This window comes from Lytechinus pictus, chromosome 17 (assembly GCF_037042905.1).
Source record: "Lytechinus pictus isolate F3 Inbred chromosome 17, Lp3.0, whole genome shotgun sequence".
Taxonomy (NCBI): domain Eukaryota; kingdom Metazoa; phylum Echinodermata; class Echinoidea; order Temnopleuroida; family Toxopneustidae; genus Lytechinus; species Lytechinus pictus.
In genome coordinates, this window is record NC_087261.1 from 13,518,666 (window position 1) to 13,540,647 (window position 21,982).

The window sequence follows — 21,982 nt, forward strand, 5'->3', positions numbered from 1 at the left end:
GATATTGATTCGGTTTATTCATACCTCAATATCTGCAGGATCTTCTCCGTGTCTACCGCTTACCGATCACCGTCCGTGTTCGGGACTTTAGTCCAACTGAATGGGTGCCTCAAAAGACTTCATCTCAACTCAAAGCAATCAAAACCCTCGACCTCAACCTAACCATAGAGAAAGAGGAGACGGTGGAGTTCGCAATGGCTATCACCAAGAATCCGTTATCGTCGGCGGCGGCGTCGGGGGCTAGTCGGGATCAGAATGATTCCAGGCTCATGGTTCTGTCGAAGAACATCGACGTTAACTTCGTGACATCGTCGGATATGACGATGAATCCAAGACGTTACGCAGATGTTATGAACCAGATGGGAAACATTGGGGACTCCATGATCTCCATGCTGTCAAAGGCAAGTGATTTTTTTCTTTCTTTTGTCTTATTTTTTGTTTTTGTGTGGGGGTGCTATTGTTGATTTTGGGTGGGTTACTTTAGTGGATTAATTTCTTCGTACTTTCTTCGAGTTAGGTTATGGGACTACATGTATCTTCTCATTTATGTCTGCAGTAGCCTCTTGTCGAGGCCCTGGCGGCTGCTTCCCGAGCGAAGCGAGGGCTTTCCTAATTCGCGAAGCGAATTAGGCCTGGCGCTCTGCTTCGCTCTGCTTCGCTCTCTCCCGTGCTTTGCCAAGTTCGCTCGGAAAACAGCCGACAGGGCCTCGACAAGAGGCTATGTCTGCAGCTGATGAGGGTGTGCATGTGTGTGTGAGTAAAATGATTACGTGCGGGTGTGTTACTGAGAGCAATATCCGTGAGTGATTTGGGAGAGAGGGGGGGGGGGCGGGTGTGACTGAGAATTGTGTGTTTGATGCAGGGGGCGGGGATGGTCAAGGGGTGTTTTTGTTTAGGTTGAGAGTTAGGGTGTCTTAATAAGAATTTTTGCTGGAATTTGTTTGTGGGGGTGGAGTGCAATGGGGCCTAGTTTGTTATTATCATTGCTATTATTGTTATTGCTGTTGTTGTTGATATTATTATTATCACCGTTATTATCATTGCCATTTTGGAGGAGTTGTATACCTTCTTTTTCCTCAGTGTGCGTGTCTATAATTGTACATTTCGGGAATTTTATGAAAATGGACATGGTTTCGTCTGACTTGTCAGTTGTTTTTAAGTGCGATTTGTAAGGCTCCCAACTTGTATTTGTAGGCTGACCAACGCCAAAGTGAATTTTGATTTTCATTTAATATTGCAGGACATCTATTTTAATGAGTATGGATCACCAATGGCGGTTTTAGTTCCGTTTTCAGATATCCAACCAAAGATTTACGCAACTACAGAAAAGGGTAAGTTGGCACACCAATTTGCCATCAATTATTTTTATGCTATTCACTTAATTCTTTCACAGGGTATAAGCAAACAAAAAGAAAGAAATAAAAAAGCATCTGATTAGGAGAAAGCTCTTCTAAATTTCCCATATTGTCGGGTCCTTCGGGTTCTTCGAAATTGGTTTGAATTTCCCCTTAAAGGGGAAGTTCACCCTGACAAAAATTATTACTGTAAAAATAGCAGAATAGGAGAAAAGGTGATAAAAAAGTATTTGTGAAGGTTTGAGGAAATCAAGAAATAATTTGAAAACTTATAAGAGTTTTAATTTTTGGATTTGTGACCTCATACGCGAGCAGCAGTATCGTAAAAATCAATAAAATCTCATCTAAAAGATGAAAATGGGTTTTAGTTTAGTATATCAAAAGTCAAATAATTTCATACCCGCTCCTGAAAGAAGGCTGCAGAAGTCATTGATACCGAGAAATGTTCGCGTTCCCGTGTTCACGGGGTCTATTTTAAAACTTGGTTTTATGCATGCATATTTGATTGGACGGGCAGTGTTCTGACTAGATTTTGGTTGCATGAGGTCAAATGCAGAGTTCAAAGAGGTCATTATATACGTAAGAATGTCATGTTGCAACATGGGACCTGCTAGCCGGGGTTGTCGTTGCAATAAAACCAAGCAACCGTTTTATGGATCAACTCTATAGTTGGTTATTTTACGATATGAGAAAAATATAAAATATTGAATAAGATTTTATGGTCACAACGTCAATAGTGACATAATAGTGTTTGAATCAATGGCGGAAGCATATAGGTTGCTCCTGCGCGCAGTTGATAAGTCATCACTATATATTTTTAACAGATTGGTTTCAAGTTTAAGTATATATAAACAAAACTTAGAAGTTTGCTAAGCTATTCAACGAAACCTTTACCACAACAGGCCTACGAATTCCTTTTACATCGGAGCTTTTCTAATATATACATTTCGAAAGCAATTTCCCGGTCAAACTTTCCCTTCCACAGATAATATTTTATGACCGGAAATATCAGTTTCATTCTAATTGTGAGTTGTGTCATCAAATTATAGCTGTTTTAAAAATCCGAATGAACAGAAGCAGGAAGGTTTTGAACAAAATCAGAAGAAAAAGCTTTGAAAAAAAAATAGTTATAAGCACTTAGCCTTGGGGATTTATATTGGTTCGCTACGTCTTTGTAACGAATTGTAATTAAAGATTACCCCTTCATTTCTTCAAAATACCTAAAAAGGAAAAATCTGTATTATTTTCAAAGTGTTACTCAAAAAGAAAAGAGAGAGAGAAAGAAAGAAATTACGATTCCTGATTCTGTCCCAACCAACTACCAGGTAATAATTGTCTTTCACCAAATCGTATAGTTTGTTCGAGTAATTCGACTTTTAGAACTGCTCTTAATTTCTAATTCTTATCGGATTTATTATCATAAATTTTCGATTGTTGGTTGCATCATTTAGGCCTAGGGAACTGTTTGTAGAAAGTGAACTTTAACTGTGTGTATTAAAGTCATAAGAAGAGTACTAAAACTTTCTTACAGTTTAACGATTAAAAAGATTCCACTTCTTGTTGAAACCTTCACCGCAGTTCCTACTTCTGTATTTTCTTATATTTCCTTTTATGTCGAAATCAAACCTTTTCACAGATAATATTTTTCAGACCGGAAATACCAGTTTCATTTCATTGCGAATTGTGTCAGATTTATCTTCTCCCTGTTTTCAATTCTTGAATTTATTTATTTGTATTATCATTATTACTATTTTTTTTTTTTTTTTTTTTTTTTTTGGGGGGGGTATTAGTACGAAATCCCACTTGGAAAAGGGGGGAATAATCTTCAATCTGTTGAAGTTTGGGGGCAAAGCTTTTGTGGGGCTATGCTATGTCTTTTGATAAAATGCTCTTAATCTGAAGAGAGCAAAGTGAGTTACCCCGAAGAAAATAGTTCGATAATTTGAAATATAGATGAATAATAATACACCCTTCATGTAAATAGTGATATTTGTGAGATTTTTTAAAAACCCTATATGGGTATTTATCATATTCATATTTCAACATACAAAATTACGTTACAAAATTACATATTTTCTTTTTCAAATAAATATTTCAAATTAAATTTCTCGATAATCTTTTCCGATTTCTTATAAGTATAATATATCTATAAATACACCTAAGGCAGTTGTAAGGAACGAATCTAGTTCAGCTTCTTTGTGAGCTCTAAGTAAATGAATTTTTGTTATTTTATGGTCAACATTGTATACTTTCTATGCTATTGTTGTCAAATAGGAAAATAATCTTTTATTTAGATTACACTCAACGAAAGCATATTAACGTTATCTTCGTCCACGCGACAATGCGGGCATCTTCCATCTGTTGTAGCATTCCACATAAACAAATTCTTTTTCACTGGCAATAAATTATACATGACCTTAAAATTGATTTTTTTTTTTCAGTTTATTTTCTTTACAGTAATGCAAGTTTCTTTTAAATGTTATTGTCCAGTCAAATGGTGGCCCAAGTATCTGTTCCGAGGTAAACAACATCAGTTAGTGCCTAATGCATCTGATGATAGTAATTGTTTACTTGAAATATCATGAATATAATTTTATTTCTGACTCCTACATTTATTTTGGGAATTTCTAATAAAGTTTTATTGTTGCGATTAGCACAGACTGTTGTATTATTATTTATCCACAATTTAGGGATAGCCTGAAGTAGTAAAGTGCAGTCAAATATCAATCTTTACTTTCTTCTCTGCGAATTAAAAAGGAGAGAAATTTCCATTTCCATTCCTGAGAATATCTTTCAAAAATACTGTCCCAGATTTAAACCATATTTCAAAAAATAGGGTGATACTGCGAAAGGTTACATTTTTTATTGTGCCACAAAATTGCGTATTGTACTCCATATTCTTTAGGGTAATATTTAAAAAAATCATTATTATATATATTTACCTATGCTATGTCTTTGGATAAAATGCTCTTAATATGCAAAGTGAGTAATCCCGAAGCAAATAGTACGATAATATAGATGGTTAATTTGTGATACATTTGAATTGAATTGAATTGATTGAATTGATAACTTTTCGTGTAAAATAATAGTGATATTTGTGAGATACTAAGAGGAGTGTTCAACCCCAATGAAAGTTGTTTATACTATCGAGTGAATAACAGAATTAAGCAGAAAGGTGTGGACAAAGATTTGAAATTTGAAATTGTTAAAATCCAGCTGTAATCACTACACCCTATAGGGAACTTGAATCGGCTGGTTAGGAGATGTCATTTTGACTAAGTGCATGGGTTCATGCTTAGTGTTAGGACACTTTTAAATTTCTTCAATATACACAAAATGGCAACAACAAAAAAATCACATCAGACTTCTATTTATTGCTTTTGGTTCATTGGCAATGATAGAATATCCCAATCGCACAACGGGGATACGACTTGTCCTTGTTGTGAATTTCGAAATTAGGCAAAGTATTTGAGGGGTTAAATTTTTTTTGATAAAATACACCTCTTATTGAAATCTCGGACAAAGCAAATTAACCCCCCCCCCCAAAAAAAAAAAAAAAAAAAAAAAAATGATGATAATGAAATAAAATTTTAAAAATGAAAAAAAAAAAAACATAAATAAAATAAATGAATAAAAAATAATATATGAATAAAAATAAATAATTGAACAAATTAAAACAACAGAAAAAATAGAAAAAATCATATATTTTTTTTTCTCTCTCTCTCTTTCTCTTCTTCATCACTGAAAAGGAATAAAATCTGTTTACCACTGCCCCTTACCTCACACGCAAATCATGCCAATAAAATCAACAAGCTTTTTTTTCAATTAATGAGCCCAAATTATCTGCTTAATAAAATTTCACTGTCTGATTTTTTGCTTAGCAAAATCCCGTCCATCTTATCTGCACGATACAGGGAGACGCCGAACCTCTAGTCATCACTACATTGACCTTGATGTAACTTCTGAAGAAGGTAAAGAATATTGGGGCTCTCGATTAAAGGTATTATTTAACTTCATGAGCAGTCGATTTAAAAAATTTTCAAACCAAGATGAAACATGTGTACAAGACATGTATTAGGACTAAAAAAAAACCCTGAAAACAACCATTATTGAGAATGAAAAGCTAAAAATACAAGGCAAACCCTGATTTTGTAATTAGGCGTCTTAAAGACGCTTAAATAGAACACACAAGTGTATGGGATGAAATTAAGATGGTGTTTCTGGTCACTTTAAATTTCACTTTTTGAAGCACTAAACAATGATTTTCGGACGCGATTTTTTCTGGGCTTCATTTTTGTAACATATCACAGACACAGGTGACAAGTGTGACCTTCTAGCTCAGAGTTTTAAAAAGTCAAATTAATGTTAGCCAATCACTTTACAACACTTCAATATCATGAATAGACATGGGAGGATGCACTGTCATATGCCAATAGTACTTGTTAAACACACACACACGCACACACACACAACCGGAACATTGATAAAGAATTTATGATTAAAGTAATATGTTGTCTATACTATATCAAGAAACAAGTGCATTGAAGAAACGTCCCCTGTTAACACTTTAAACAAATAACAACAATGAACAAATATAGAGAACAAACCTGGCATGCCCGGGGATGTTTTTTTTTCATTCATTAATTGGCTTGTTGTGTGAGGTTTGGGGCATATATCGTCGATTTATTTGCCTTTGTTTATAGTAATTTGATAGTCACAATTGTATTTTACTTCCACAAATATAACTATTGTCTATTTCATATTTATTTATTCACGTATTATATTTCCATTCCTATAGAATCAATTATTATTTTATTCATCTATTCATACATTAATTTGTGCATATTGTCATTTTTTATACAATATTATTTAACAAATAACAATTATTGTGTTTATACTACAGAGTGTAATTGAATGTATTATGATTTCTATACTCTATGCTAACTTCGACCTTGCCTAACGTCCTCTGTCGTTTGAATGGGGCTGACTCTTTTATCAATTGCTTTTAAAAAAGGTTAAAAATCATGAATTATTTTATTCTTCTATATTCTTTTTCATCTCAATTATCTCCAGGCGGCGAGGATGAGGATGGCGAAAGTGAAGAGCGTGCCCTTGAAGCGGCCGATCCTGAGGACCCGTATGTTAGCCTTGGTGCTATACGGCGAAAAGAAGGTAGGTGGAAAAATTCATCAAGTCTTTCAATACACTCCTATACTGTTAGTGTGTGTGTGTATGTGAGGGTGTGTGTGACTGTGTCTGTGTATCGATCAGATATGATTATTTACATCTGGATCGTCATTTAACGTCACAATCCAAAAGAAGTGAACAGTGCTCGAACCTCTTGAATCATTTTGGATATTCCCCCACGTAGTTTGGAGGGTATTCAGGGGTGCCGCTGCAAAAAAAAAAGGGCGGGGCTGGGGAAGACCGACGTCCCTATGAATTTTCAAGTAGTAAATCAATTAAAAAAAAGGAGAAAGTGGAAGAAAGGAGAGTTTTATGTTGCTATACCCCTATTTTTAAATGATGCCATCATAAGGTCGTCTTGTCACCCCCCATCCTACCGAAATATCGTTGATTATTTTACATTTGAGGAAAGTAGAAAGCATGGCTTCTCAACATTTGAACATTAACAAGGACAGTTTGATCTTTGTCAAGTAATGTGAATGTTTGGAAGAAACTTTCTGTATATATTATGATGGAATAAAGTTTGTTTTCATTATACGTGGTATGTGTCTACCTAAGTGCATGGAATGCGTTACTCTGGGCAAGTAATGTTTGAACAGTTCACTGTGGATTTTACTGTTATGTTAACCATCCAATAGTCGGCATCAAATATGTTGAGGTGACTCGGTATAGTTCCTCATTTTCTGCTCAGATAACTAGGTTTTCTGCAATCCTATCAATTACTTTTGTTTTACAGGTGCACTGATCGACGGATATTTTTTTTTATTTATAAAGATAATTTTCTTTGACTGATTGATTGATTGATTGTTTTAATTGTCCAATAAATGGACGATAATCTTACAATAACCAAAACGACATGTAGAATATTAAACATTTCCTAAAGCAAAATGTATACAGTATACGTCATTCTGTCATGTCTGTAACCATTCATTATGTATTTCATTATTGTCCTTTAAAAAAAGAAATAGTGACATAAATTGGATAATGTCTGGACAAACGCCGATTAATTTATAACATATCCAGCCCATGTTAACAGCTTCAACTCAGCTTTAGGTGTATACAGTGCTTCCCACAATAAACGATACCGAGAATTTACGATGATTTATCATAACGTAATCACAACTACAATAGATAAATGCCCCATCATAAAGCTTAAAGGTTCCCGTTTAATAGAACGGAGTGGTGTGTATAGCTAGCCTGTAAATTTACTGAAAATACTGAAATTGAAAGAAACAGAACATTGTCATCCCTTGATTATGTCGATCATTTTCTTTGATATAGGTGAGCATTTTTTTTTAGATTGTTAGACTTGTCATTTCCTTTTTGAAATTCAGATACCGTCGGCAAATGACTTTTTAAAATTCTTAATTCCTTTAAATTGTTATTGCTCATCCATGCGTGAATAAGCAATCGTTTAAATGTCAAATATATCAAATTTAGTAAGAGACTCTAGACTTTACAATGACGATTTATTTGTTTATTATATTGGTGTTGAGTTGATAAAGCATAAACTAAATTTTCGGTTTCCTTTCTTTTGTGGCACGCACAAGGAAATACGCGAACAGTGAAACTATAAGTTACAATTTCCTCAAAGCAATTGAGTTTATTAAATCGTAAATTCTTATAGATTGGTTAGAGGAAAAGTGCAAACGTTCATCACCTTGAAATCTGGCATTATTTCTTGGAACACATTACATGTTCATGCTATACAGCCTATACTTGATCTGAATTGGCATTGATGAATGAAGAGTTAAGTTGCAAAAGGGCTTAGGTCCACTTTGGACCATTCTGAGAAAAACCGTGTTTTTTATTCTCACTTACTGCAATATTCTTATGAGAAACTAAATTGTCATGATGTACTACCCTATCATGTGAACATAAAATTTGGTATAAAAGAAATCTACCTGTCTTCAATTTTTTTCTATAAATTCTTTTAAAAATTATCATTGTGGACCTAAGCCCTTTTGCAAGTAAACTGAAATGAATCCAATCTATTTTGATTAAAAATGTGATTTTTCTTTGCCACTTTTTTCACGTTTTCATGTAAATTTCAAAGTTTCTTTGTTTTCATCAAAGCGACTAAAAATTTAGAGGTTTTGAGACAGAAAACAATAAAATTTATGAACAATTAACCTTACCCCTTTTGACAAATGAGCTCTTCAGAATAGTTTGTTTGCAAAAGGGGTTAGGTCCACTCCAAGAAAATCATTTTTTTTTAATTCTCCTATATTGCACATTCTTATGCGAAACTAAATTTTTAAGATTCCCTACCATGACAACATAAAATTGGGTATAAAAGAAATCTACCTTTATTCATATTTTTTTAAATATTCTTTTCCAAAAACATTCGGGGTGGACCTAATCCCTTTTGCAACTAAACTGAAATGGACATAACCCCTTTAAAAAAAAAAAAAATCTTTGCCATTTTTGATCACTTTTAAATAGGAATTTCAACTTTTCTTTGGTATCATCTTATAGAGCTACTAAAAATCTATACATTGAGACCAAAAAATCAAATTTGATGAAAAACGGACCTAACCCCTTTTGCAAGTGAGCTCTTCAAATATAGATTTGAACCCTTTTCATGTTTTCAAAAGTATACGCCTAAGTTAATTAATGATGTAATGATATACATATTCAGTATAAAAGTATTATATTGACAGGGAAATTCATTTCCAATATTAGTAAATAATATCACGTTATGGGATATATATTACATGGTACGAGGGGGTGCTCGTATCAAGCGCGTACCCAGGATTTTGCACCCCAGGAGCCCGACCTAATTTTGGTGCCCCTGTGAACTTTTTCGGAAAATGGCGCCTCCCCGCCAGGCAAACATAGGTGCCAAATGCATGTTGAATTTATCTTATGTTTAATAATCACGTGACAAAATGCAATCGAAGACCACTTTTTTTATGTGTTCATGAAAAAAATATGCCATGAATATGTTGTAATACCACTTTTTGAAAAGAATAAGTGCGACTAGAAAGCATAGAATTTTAAGCACTTTGGGGTTTCAAATTAGTTTTACTTCTCATCATAGTAGCCTAGTAGGCCCTACTAAAATTATGTGAGCGGGAGCTGTCTTTACAAGGGGCGGATCCAACTTTCGCAAATAGAGGGGGTGGAAAAATATTTTCATCTAAAAATAGATATGTTTCGCGAGCGGACATTCTGAGCACTTTTTGCGCCCCCCTATGTCGAACATTGATTCGGCGCCCCAATGTCGAACAACAATTTGGCGCCCCCTAGGTTGAACATCAATTCGGTGACCCCAGGTTTAACATCACTTCGGCGCTCCCCAATATCGAACATCAATTCGGCTTCCCTAGGTCGGACATCATTTCGGCGCCTCCCTAGGTTGAACGTCAATTTGCCCCCCCCCCATGTCGAACATCAATTCGGCGCCCCTAGGTCGAACATCATCAATTCGGCGCCCCCTAGGTCGAACATCATCAATTCGGCACCCCCTAGGTCGAACATCAATCCGTCGCCCACACCCCTCTTCCTTTTTTTTTGTCCATTTCTCTTTCTTTTTTTCTTTTTTCTCTTTCTCATCTTTGTCTCCTTTTCTCTCCCTTTTTCCTCTTTTTGGCACCCCCTTTTTCGCCTACCCGGGGGGGGGGGGCGGGACCCGAGCCCCCCCCCCCCCCCCCGCCCAGAATACGTGCATCCGTATGGTGACACGACATTTGCTCCGGGCTTTATTTCGTCTAAGACGAATGGGTTTTTTAATTATTATTTTAGGTTTAGGGGAGAATAGTGTTAAATCCAGGTTGAAGTTTGTCATTCCAATTGTGTGTGGAATTTATGGCGGAGCAATTGTCAACGGAGCAAATGCCATGGAACCGCTCGTGTTTGATGTCACTTAATTAAAACGGTCATAAATTTTAGCTCTTGAATTATTCATTTGATATATTTCCTCGAAATATCCTCACCTCAGATGATGTTTTTCTCTGTCTGTTCTTCTTTCAAAACAGACAAGAGGTCAAATGCATTTCCCCTATAGCATGTTTAGCTTGATCAAAATAATAGCAAACATCATTTCGACCAAAATAATGATTGACAATTTGAGTGCAATATTAGATATACATAAATGATATCGGAGCAACTCTTTATTTTGTGTAATAGGATTTGTGAGCCAGCTTTCAGATGCCGGGGGTGAGGTGCAAATTAAGATATTTGAAATATATATCAATATTGACGTAATGCTAAATGAATGGGAGTCGTCAGCAATCGTATGTTTGTGGATATCAGATCATCAATAATGAATTAAGTAATGAATTCTTGAACCCTTTTTTTCGTAGAGAGGGACAAATGCGAGAGTCCACTTAGAGAAGGGGGACTTGCAAATTGCAGTCAGTCACTCGATGATGAGGTAAGCAGTGGCATATACTTCACACAAACACACCCTCACACCCACCCACACACGATCTCTCTATCTCTCTCTCTCTCTCTCTCACGCACACACTCACACACCATAACGCACATCCTCACAAAATGAAATATTTGAGGCATAATACTATAGGGTGGGGATACCTTTACTGGTTTACGATACGGTCTTTATAAATCGAATGATAATAGTTGTTAGGGTCCATTTTGAAGTCCATGTGCATGATATACGATCAAAGTGTCTACCTTCCAATGCTCATCGTCTCCGCCCCCCCCCCCCTTTTTTTTTTTGCAGTGTTGTCGGGTAGAACTAAATTATGAGCCTCGGAATAGATATTTCTAGATAGATAGCGCTATACAAATGCCTATTATTATTTATTTAGATTTTTTTATTTGTTTCTAAGATCATCACTATTAAATCCTGTCCTTTCTGTCATTCCCCCCCCCCCCCCACATGTGCAGTTTGGTACTGACTACACAATTCTCAGATCCCCTTTGGTCCCCGGCATGGTGCCGTCTCCCTCCTTGAAGAGCATCCTTCGGTTTACTCATGATTTGACTGAAAGCTCTTCGTACTACCAAGTACCGAAGAATAGGAGCATTGATGAGGATATTTATATCGATGAGGATGGTGCAAGTAGTCAGAGCGATGACGAGGAGCTAGAAGAGTTGAAAACAACCGGTGTGGCAGGTGATTATATCATAGTGCGATATGTTACTATTACAACATTACATCTTCTTCTTTATTGTCTTCTTGCCCCCCCCCCCCCCGTCTTTAATTCTCTTCGGCCCTTTCTTCTTCTTCTTCTTCCTTTCCCTCTTCATATTTATCCTCGATCCTGTCCTTAAATTTATTCTTATTCTAGCTACCACGGGTTTACGCCACTGCTTAAGTTCACACAAAAACCAGATTGTTCACCAGGACCCACTTTCGCTCTTTACTATTGTGTTTATCTACTGCAACAAGATTATCTTGTTGAACATTTTAACACTTGACTTTTTCCATGCTTATGTCACTTGTCCTCTTTCGGTGATATGCCATTTAGTTTTTAGGTGTGGTTAAGTGAGTTAATCTTAGTGAATTAAACTGGCTGACAACAGAAATGGGTGTTCCATTTATATCAAGCTCGAAAGGAAAACACAATTTTAAGAGTTTTATACGGTTATTTCCCGTTCACGAATTTGCCGCATGTGTGATTCCATACAACGGCTTTACAAATAGGAGGATAAGAATATGAAAACGCTCAGCGGCATACTCATTAAAACGTTGCTCCTGAGCGAAGGTGTTTGTCAAATATGATTCCTATTAAACCTACACTTTAAAAATTAATAAGTCAAAAATGATTAGTTAATAGGGTCAGCTGGGTGCAACTGTTATTCTAGTAATATTTTACTATTTTCTAGTTACTAGAATATAGTTATTTCTGACTAAAACACAAGTCAGAAATGTGACAAGACATATCAGTTGCACCCAGCTGACTACTGGTCTAGTCAATTTGACTGATTTTTTAAGAGTGTATATTTCTTTACATTCCATCAGGAAACTTCCCAGAAAGAAAATCTCTAAGAAGTCGATGTCCTGACTCCCTTCCTCGCAATGCACCGCCTCCTATTCCAGACCGCTCACCACTTTATCGAAGAGAGTCCACGCCGATTACGCTAGGGGGATTTACACAAAGAACCGCTTCTACTTTGGGTGCTTCAATGGTTAATGGTTTGGGAAGTAAGACGCTTTCGCCAGCAACTCCAGTTTCACGTAGAGATACGTCAGCAGTGAACAAGACGACCATGATGTCGTCTCTGTTATTCGAATTTCGAGCTCGCCATAGTGTAACCAATATCTCGTCAGCTACGGTTGATGACCATGACGGTTTGGCCGGACTATCCGGAAACCACCCGATCGATGACATACCACCACCTCTTCCTCCTCCTCGGCAAACGATAACTCCCTATCCTGAAAAGGTCCAAGTAACATCACCGTCACCCCCACCACCGTCACCTCCATCTCCAACACCATCATCATCATCATCTTCATCACCATCACCACCACCGCCACCGATTCCATCGCCACCTTCCGAAGACGGCGTGGAAGACTTGAGCGTGCTCCCTATCGCTGACTTTCCTCCTCCTCTTCCAGAGAGGTCGCTTTCTCTGGCTTCCTTGTCTTCGTTGACATCGGGGGTCTCGGCCGCCTCTGTAGCTTCTGTAGATTCAGTGAAATCAGCGACATCGGTGGAGAGTCTTACGAGCCTATCATCATTTACAGGCCTACCAATGTCAGATAGTAAGTATTACTTTGATAACCGAGAACTAATTTTCAGATTCTGTAAAACGGTGATATGGCCTACCCGAAAGGGAGTTTAAATCCTTTCTTCCGAACCCTCAAAACGTAATTAATTATTTTTTTTGTTTGTTTATTGTTTTTATTTGGTAGGCTGGGTGACAGTTGTCAAACATTTTTGCGTCAGATCTTAAACTTTATGAATGAATGTTTAGTCGTGATAGAAGCCGTAAACTGCGAAAGAACTTACACCATCTCCCTTCCCCTCTCCTATCTCTTTCTTTGGTATATCTCAAAGGCCAAAGTTTCCCAGATTCAATCAAGACGTTGAAGGCGAATAATATGAATCGCTACCCAACATTCTCCACGATGCGACACAAACGCACTGAAACGCTCGGAAGGATGCATGACAAGGGAAGTGTTTCACTTGGGCGTTCCGTATCATGCTTGTCTCCACATGGCCATCGGAACCTCGCGGCCGCCAATCGGAAGTTGCCACCGCTTCCGATTAGCAATAAGCAGTCCGAGGTGTCACCGATTTCCGACTATACTCTTGAACCGAAGACAACGACTTTCAGACGACCACGTCCATTTAGTAGCGAGAACATCCTCGAAGGCACTCGGGATTTCCCACCTCCGCTTCCGGCAGACCGATCATCATCCATGGAGAACTTGCTTCGTCAAAATAGGGGTACGTACGGCATGTATGTAATTGATTATGATGGTGATGATTTGAAAATGGGAGTAATCAATGAGGCCTGATGCAGGCCGCTGCAAGGCTTCGACACCTCTGCTAACTTTTCTTTAGATCTTACATAAGCCTATGATGTTGGTGAGAACAAGAAGCCCGGGTTCGATTTCCTGCTGACGTCTTCTGATGAGTCAGGTGCAAATACCACCGATTTCGATACGACGCGGCAGTGGTCCCTGAGACTCCTCTCTTTATCTCCATTCGAAGTGACTACCGGGACATCTAATGCCTCCCGCTACTTCTTAATTTCCGTAGTGTTCATTAATAAAGGGCTAAGAACATTTGATGTTAAAAGAAAATTCTAAGATATTGTCCCTAAATCTTTGTCTGATGGATTCTAGAGTCCAGATTAGAAATTTCAGATTAACCTGTCCGCATGACCGTGCCCTTTGCTTCTAGTGATGATACATTGGATCCTTTTTCCACAGAGTACATCGAATCGAAGCCATTAAGAGAATTTGCCTTATTTGTGTTACCCGTTTCAATGCTATACTCTTGTAAGAACTTGTTGGTGTTCCAGGCCAGTAAAGACAACTTTTTATTGTAATCTTGTTAGCAACATGAGAGATCATTTCGAAATTTAGGTCCACTGTATTACAGACTGATTATGGACACATTCTCTGTAGACAAAGTATATTTCATTTTGCATTTTAGCAATGAACTTGCGATCAGATCTATCCTTCATTGTCATTGACAATGAAGGATAGACAAATGAAATTTAAAAGGAAATAAGGCAACTTTCTTTTCTTTGTATCCTGGCCCCCTTTTCCAGCAGGTTATGCTAACTCACACGGAGTACCTGCTACGGGACCGGCTACACCGCCTCGGATGTCGGCGACGCCCTCAAAATCAGCTGCAAAAGTTAAACGTCAACGGAGCTACTTCGCTTCAAATCGCAGTAGGGCTCCGACGCAGAAGCCCCAAATCCCCACCGCCAACATTGCCCCGAGACCTTCACCACTAAGCAACATCATGCTCTCTCTTTCGAAGTCACACGACGGGGCTATACCTCGAAGACATGATCCATTACCTAGCCATCAAGCGACTTCAACAGAAGATGGCGATTCTGATGGCAATTCCGATGATGATTCCGATGATGATGGCGATCATAATTATCTCTATCCAGAGGCGCCGACATATGACGACACTGAAACGTACCCATCGAATAGTGCTGCTTTGAATGTAAGCGATCGTTTCACTTTTCTTAGTATTTCCTAAATAAGTAAATATGAATACGAAATATTGACACCTATAGCAGTAATTGAGTAGTTAATTAAACCCTATCTGCTTAATGTATGTATATTATCATGTATAATTCTTAGCAGGGGCTGATCCAGGCGAGGGGGTAGAGATGTGGTAGGCCCCGCCTCAACATGACCTGCCAGTGCGTTAGATTACACAAAAAAGCACTAGGGCCAACCCCTTTCTGGACCCGTAGCGTGAGACCCTTGGTTCTTAATTTGTTGCCCGTCACATTTTTATAGATAATCGTTGTCCAGCCCCTTCCTGGACCCGCAGCGTGAGACCCTTGGTTCTTAATTTGTTGCCCGTCACATTTTTATTGATAATCGTTATCTGACATGCACGTTTTAAGAGGACAACGAATTTTGTCATGGACATGATATTCCGCTTTTATATAGCACTAAATATCGGAAAGACGTCTCTAAGCGCTTTACAGATATACTATTGTCATCACTGAGAACCTTTTATTACGAGGGAAAGTATCTCAAAGAGGTGAAAAAGTTATCGGGGTCCCCATAATAATTTAACCCGCAACTCGTATTTAAAGAAATGGTATAGCATTCATTCTAGCTATTACCTTTTTTCCTGGGCCCCTTCAACACATAATCATGCTGTCTTTCATATCCAAAGGACGGATTTCGATTCCAGGTGGATATTTTTTAACCTTTACAAAGTAGTAAAGACCGATCTTTAGTTTAAGCCAATCAACTATCATTCTCTTAGTTCACTATTCCTCACAAAACTATATATATATATCTTTCCTTTTTCCATCTATTAATTTATTTATTTTTGTTGCAAACTTTACTAGGTAACGCCTCCAACTGTACCGGCTCGAATCGCGAAAAAATCTGCCAGCCTACCCCGCAGTTGCATCAAGAATCTCAAGGACATACCAGTGGACATCGCTACCCTTAGCTGCGATCAGATCGCTCAGGCACTTCGTCTTCTTAACATCCGTGATGATATCATCGACAAACTCCGATCGGAAAAGATGAACGGCGAGCTTCTTAAGTCGATGTCAGAGGAGATACTTCGAACCGAGTTTCACATGTCGCAATTCCACGCCATCAAAGTCATCAAATTCGTCAATGGATGGCGACCCTAAGAGAATGCATCAGAGTCATCAAGTTCATCAACGGATGGCGACCTTAAGAGATTACATCAAAGTCATCAAGTTCATCAACGGATGGCGACCTTAAGAGATTACATCAAAGTCATCAAGTTCGTCAACCGATGGTGACCTAAGAGATTACATCAGAGTCATCAAGCTCATCGACGGATGGCGACCTTAAGAGATTACATCAAAGTCATTTAGTTCGTCAACGGATAGTGACCTTAAGAGATTACATCAAACTCATTGAGTTCATCAACGGGTTGCGATCTTTTAAGAGACTGTATAAAAAAAACTAGTGAATTTTATTTCCAGAAACTGACAAGTTGGGTGGTGGACTTTTATGTACAAGTATATACTTTAATATCGGTGCAGTATCAAGTCACCTTTTTCTCAAATTGCCTCAAGTGACCAAAGTCGTTAAGATATTCAGAATAATTGAATCATATTGATTTTTCTTTATCTGAATTCGACTGTCGATTGTACATAAATCTCCCAAATGTCATAGTTTTGACGGTCTTCCTTAGATATCATAATCAATCACGTAGCTTTTTCTGCACTAACAATTAAGTCAAACTATAAACGTGTTCACTTCAAAAAAATTATGTCCGCTGATACTCTGCCAGGGTGGTTCTTGAAAACGGTAATGAATAAACAATCCTGGTAGAAGTAATAGAGGTTAATGGAACGGGGTTCTTGAAGACCTATTTTCAAGCTCGAATCCTAGATCGACTCCTCTTAGTGGACCGTTTCTTACAATGAGTTGTGACTGATCTCAACTATGACAATCCAATGTTCTTATTCTCCATAAAGGAAAATTTCACAGTGTTTCTGTTGAGCGCATCGTTTTGGCAAAGCAATGACGTATGTGGAGCGTCGGGGCCCAGTGGATTAGTCTCCGGACTTTGAAACAGAGGGTCGTGGGTTCAAATCCCAGCCATGGCGTAATTTCCTTCAGCAAGGAATTCATCTACAGTGTGCTGCACTCGACCCAGGTGAGGTAATGGGTACCGGCAGGAAGTAATTCCTCAAAAAGCTGTGTGCACCGAATAGGTAGCCTAGCTTAGCCGGGTGATAATAGCAGGGCCCGCTGGGAGAACAGTTTTCGGAACTGAAGTGGCTACCCTGGGTAAATATACCTTTATTATTATTATTATGCACAAGTATAATTCATATTTAGAAGGGAAACAAATGGTCATACATCTGCATTAACATGACAAATGTTGTTGACATTGCTGTCTTTTCATAATTATGATTGATCAGATAAATCTTAACTCGTTCTAAAATTGGGTCCTGGGTCCCGTCTTACATAGAGTTACAATTATTGATCCAATCAATCGTAACTCTATGGAAACCCATCAGTGTCATAATTTTTTTCTACATGAAATTTGCAAAATATCCTTTGTAAACAAAGGCAAACACACCAAATTGTGAAGAAAACAATGAATTTATGTAGTAATATACATCATATATAGAAAAAAATGAAGAAACATGCCCCGGGAAACATGCATTTTAGATGTGGGCGTCGTTGGCTTTCCATAGTTGAGATTGATCAGATCAATCGCAGCTCTTTGTTAGACGGGGCCCTGATGTACCATCTCAACACGTGGTACAAGGCTGGGTTTGGACTCTCTTGTTGCTGGAAGAATGTGATACCACCATACCACCAAAGACCGACGTGAACTTATAAAGAGAATTTGTATGATTTTGGTATAAGGTTCGAAAGTCCGTCATAAGTCTTGCATTTTATTCGTGTTATTGCAAACTTGATATTGATTAGTGATAAGTTTTTAGCAAGAGAAGGAATAAAATGTTTGTGTGTGTGTGTGTTATTGTCATCAAAATATTTCAATAAGTTAGTGTACCGATACCATTCGATTCGCACCGTAATTACCCTGTCAATATACATGTATATCTTCAAATGTTATCAAATCCAAATGAGCATTATCAGGCTTTGTGTGACTTATATCTCGTGTAGGCCCGACTGATTATACTCTCTTATCCTTACATGGTGGTAGAGCCTGAGCCTACTGATGCCCTGAACATTTTGCGATATGCCCATGTAGAGGTTGGTGATATCACTGAATCTTAAGATAATTCACATTTGATAGAATTTGACATACAAAATGTATCTTTCACGCATATTAAGTCAGCCCATCGAAACACTGAAACTATCTACCATTGGAATGAATGATATAAAATTTCAGTCACGTGGCGGTGAATCTTTGTACGATTGGTTTAAAGTTAATCACCTAGAAAAAGAGACATGTTCGCCCATCAGTCACACAAAGCAAAATATTATGCACTCACAATGCTCACAGTGTTGCGTTTGATTATTTGAGCTGTGTTTGATTATACTGATGGAGTTAATTACGTGTAGTTGAAGCCTGAGCCTATCATTGGTTGAGATGCATTCCTTTACCTTAACAATCTATCGACTTTTTTGCGAATATTATAGGGCCTGCATTGCATGATAGCTACCAATTCTCCAATTATGCCAATAGTAGACTTGACTCTGTCAAAATGTTTATTGCAAAAAAGCAGAAAAATAATTTGAATATATTGGTGAAGGTTTGAGGAAAATCCATCAAAGATTAAAACAGTTTTTAGAAGTTTATTTTCTATTTGTGACGTCATATGCGATAGCTTCCCAATATCGTTTAGTAAAAAAAACATCAATTAAAGTTCATTGTATGAAAAAGGGGAAATTGTTTTTACTGTACATAGGCGGATCCAGGGGGCCCGAGGGGGCCCGAGGCCCCCCCCCCCCTTATATTGGCGGAGCAATAAAAATAAAGAAAAAGAAGGAGAAAGAGGAGAGAAAAAGAAGAGGAAGACGAGTAAATAAAATAAGGTGAGGGGAAGACTGGGAAAATAAAAAGAAAATCTTTCATGTTAATAATATATGAAATTTTCGCTCGCGCTCGCATTGCATGTTGGATGAGATACATATCTTGCTTAATAGGCTGATATGAAGCTTTAAATGTCAAATTTTGAAGTCATTATACAAAACATAGTTCAGCTTGGACATCAAGCTTTCATCATTTTGTTTAATTTACACATTTATTTTGAAAAAGTGTTCTTTAAAATGTCCGTTTTATTGTCTGAGTATCAAAATGTTCAGCTCGCGCTGCGCGCTCGCATTATTTGATTTGTCAAGTACCTATCTTCTATTCGTGTATTCCATAAAGTTCTCAAAATATCCCTTTTTAGGTTTGATTGTCAAAACTTATCAAGTACAGTAGCCCTGCGCGCACGCATTTTGGTTGGTGAGTAATGTATACCCCTGTACAGTAATTCTATAACAAGCTATTTAAAAAACCCTTTCCATGACAGTTCATCAATAATTTCGGCTCGCGATTTGCGCTCCCATTTATTTTTAAGAATATATTAACCCATGCATCCTAGTCATAATTGCATAAGTGCTTAAAATGTTCATATCAACAAATTAAATTTCGCGCTCTCATAAGGCTTATTAGATATTGATAAGATAACATTAACATTTTCATGAATTCCTAATAATTAAAAATGTCCCTTTTTTGGATTATCTCGCGCTGAGGAAGGGAAATAAAAAGATAGTCATCATTTTCATATGATGACAAAATGTCCTTAGAATGTCTCGGTCCCGGGTCAATGCAATAATAATAGTATCAGATTGCGCTTCGCGCTCGTATCATTTATTAATGCTTCTGCTCACGCTTCACGGTCGCATTATTGATATAGGAAGATACCCAATTACCCATCCTTTTCATGATTTGCAAAACATGAATAGAGTGTCCCTTTTGGGGGGTCTAAGTCTCGATTTGTTTTTCCGGTCGCGCTTCGCACTCGCATTTTTTAGTAATATATTTATTCTGTTCTTGATAACAAAGTGCTCGGAATGTCCATTTTTTAGGTCGGAATGTCAAAAAGTTTCAGCTCGCGCTTCGAGCTCGCATTATTTGATTGTTTGAATATGTATCGTCTTCATGGCTATAACTGCAAACGGCCCTTAACAAATCGATCCATTTTCGATCAGGCCAGAACGTATACTAAAAATTTCTGCTCGCGTTTTGCGCTCGCAGTATATGTAGTATACATACGCATCTTGCTCATGCAGGATCACAAACATTGGAATGATCAATCTTCAGGACAAAAAATAATGAAATTTCCAAGCAAATTTAGCTCGCGCTTCGCGCTCGCACTATTTATAAAGGACTTATGAGATTATATATGAATGTTGGTTTATAAAACTATAGCTAAGAAGTGACTGTTATGACTATATCCCTTCAAAGAAACAAACAACAATCAACTTTGAGCGGCCGATCGGGGAAAATATGGGTTAAAAAAATTCGGGTGCCCCCTATTGGCGAAAGCCCCTGAGCACTGAACCTTCAGTATCTTAACAGGCAAACAATTTGACACCCGCTCCTGAAAAAAAAATATTCATCATCCCCATTAACATGATTAAAAAAAGAAAATTTATGCATTTTATATCTGGCACCTGCTCGTATAATGAACTTTTTTGTAATCTTTGATGGATTTTCCTCAAACCTTCACTAGTTTTTTTTTCTGGAATTTTAACAACACACTTTTAGTTATAGGGTGAACTTCCCCTTTAATACGGGATGGGAGTTACTCCGGGCTAAAATTAATTCAATAAACTCATGAAAGTGAAGTCAATTTCAGTGTGGTTTAAGAATACTGATAATAGAGAATATTGCATGTATATTTTACTTAAACAATTCGAACACTAAAAGAAGTTTTTGCTATTTCACTGCTATAAACACAGTTCAGTTAATAAACTTTGTTTGAAACACAATAAATCAGGATACTTATCTGTCATTGTACATGTGTATGTATTGCAATCTGAGCTCGTTAGTAGAGAAATGGAGGTGAAAAGAAGAGAAAAATGTATTCAGAGGGAGAGAGAAAATAGCAAAAAGGGGGGAAATATTTGGAGAAAAGAAAAAAAAAACCTTTCGTTCATCAATATATAGAAACAAAAAATTCCCTCGCGCTTGCGTTAGCATTATACTCGGTGATATAACAATTTTTTTTCAAAAGGATATACATGGAGCTTTAACATGTATCCCGTTTTTAAAGGTCAAGTCCACCCCAGCAAAATGTTGATTTGAATAAATGTAGAAAAATTAACCTAGCAGAACACTGAAAATTTCATCAAAATCGGATGCAAAATAAGAAAGATATGGCATTTTAAAGTTTCGCTTATTTCTCACAAAACAGTGATATGCACAACTTAGTGGCATGCAAATGAGTCAGTCGGTGATGTCCATCACTCACTATTTCTTTTGTTTTTTATTGTTTGAATTATACAATATTTAATTTTTTTTTAAGATTTGACCATAGGGACCGATTTGACTGAACCATATAGTATATTAAACAATGCTAATTCCACATGTATAGGGAGGAATTAATCATTGTTTCACTTGACAACGAGGAGAAAACTAGAATATTTCATATATCATATAATAAAATACAGAAGAAATAGTGAGTGGATGACGCCATCAGTCTCCTCATTTGCATACCGACCAGGTTGTACATAATAACTGTTTTGTTAAATTAAGCGAAAATTTAAGATGTCATGACTTTCTTATTTTACATTCGATTTTGATGAAATTTTCTGACCTTTAAGTAAATATGAACAAATTATTCTACTTGCC

The 21,982-nt window shown here is 37.3% G+C and overlaps 1 protein-coding gene across 2 annotated transcripts; it reads left to right on the top strand.

Moving 5' to 3' along the window:
• Positions 1-1,244: 1,244 nt before the first annotated feature.
• Positions 1,245-21,124, top strand: LOC129280284 (uncharacterized). 2 transcript variants are annotated; one of them, XM_064112406.1, is made up of 9 exons: positions 1,245-1,331; positions 5,237-5,326; positions 6,429-6,527; positions 10,850-10,920; positions 11,397-11,625; positions 12,475-13,218; positions 13,514-13,906; positions 14,739-15,148; positions 16,017-21,124. In XM_064112406.1, the coding sequence occupies exons 1-9, from the start codon at positions 1,271-1,273 to the stop codon at positions 16,311-16,313; spliced, it is 2,394 nt and encodes a 797-aa protein (XP_063968476.1). In that variant the 5' UTR covers positions 1,245-1,270; the 3' UTR covers positions 16,314-21,124. The 2 variants fall into 2 exon arrangements, with proteins under 2 accessions (XP_063968476.1, XP_063968477.1); XM_064112407.1 differs by having other exon boundaries at positions 14,742-15,148.
• Positions 21,125-21,982: the final 858 nt, after the last annotated feature.

Bases quoted from the DNA above. Each gene is read 5' to 3' on its own strand.
- LOC129280284 (XM_064112406.1), top strand. From the start codon at position 1,271: ATGGCGGTTTTAGTTCCGTTTTCAGATATCCAACCAAAGATTTACGCA. The intron at 1,332-5,236 runs GTAAGTTGGCAC...TTTTTTGCTTAG, and splicing joins TTACGCAACTACAGAAAAGG to CAAAATCCCGTCCATCTTAT. The intron at 15,149-16,016 runs GTAAGCGATCGT...AAACTTTACTAG, and splicing joins CGAATAGTGCTGCTTTGAAT to GTAACGCCTCCAACTGTACC.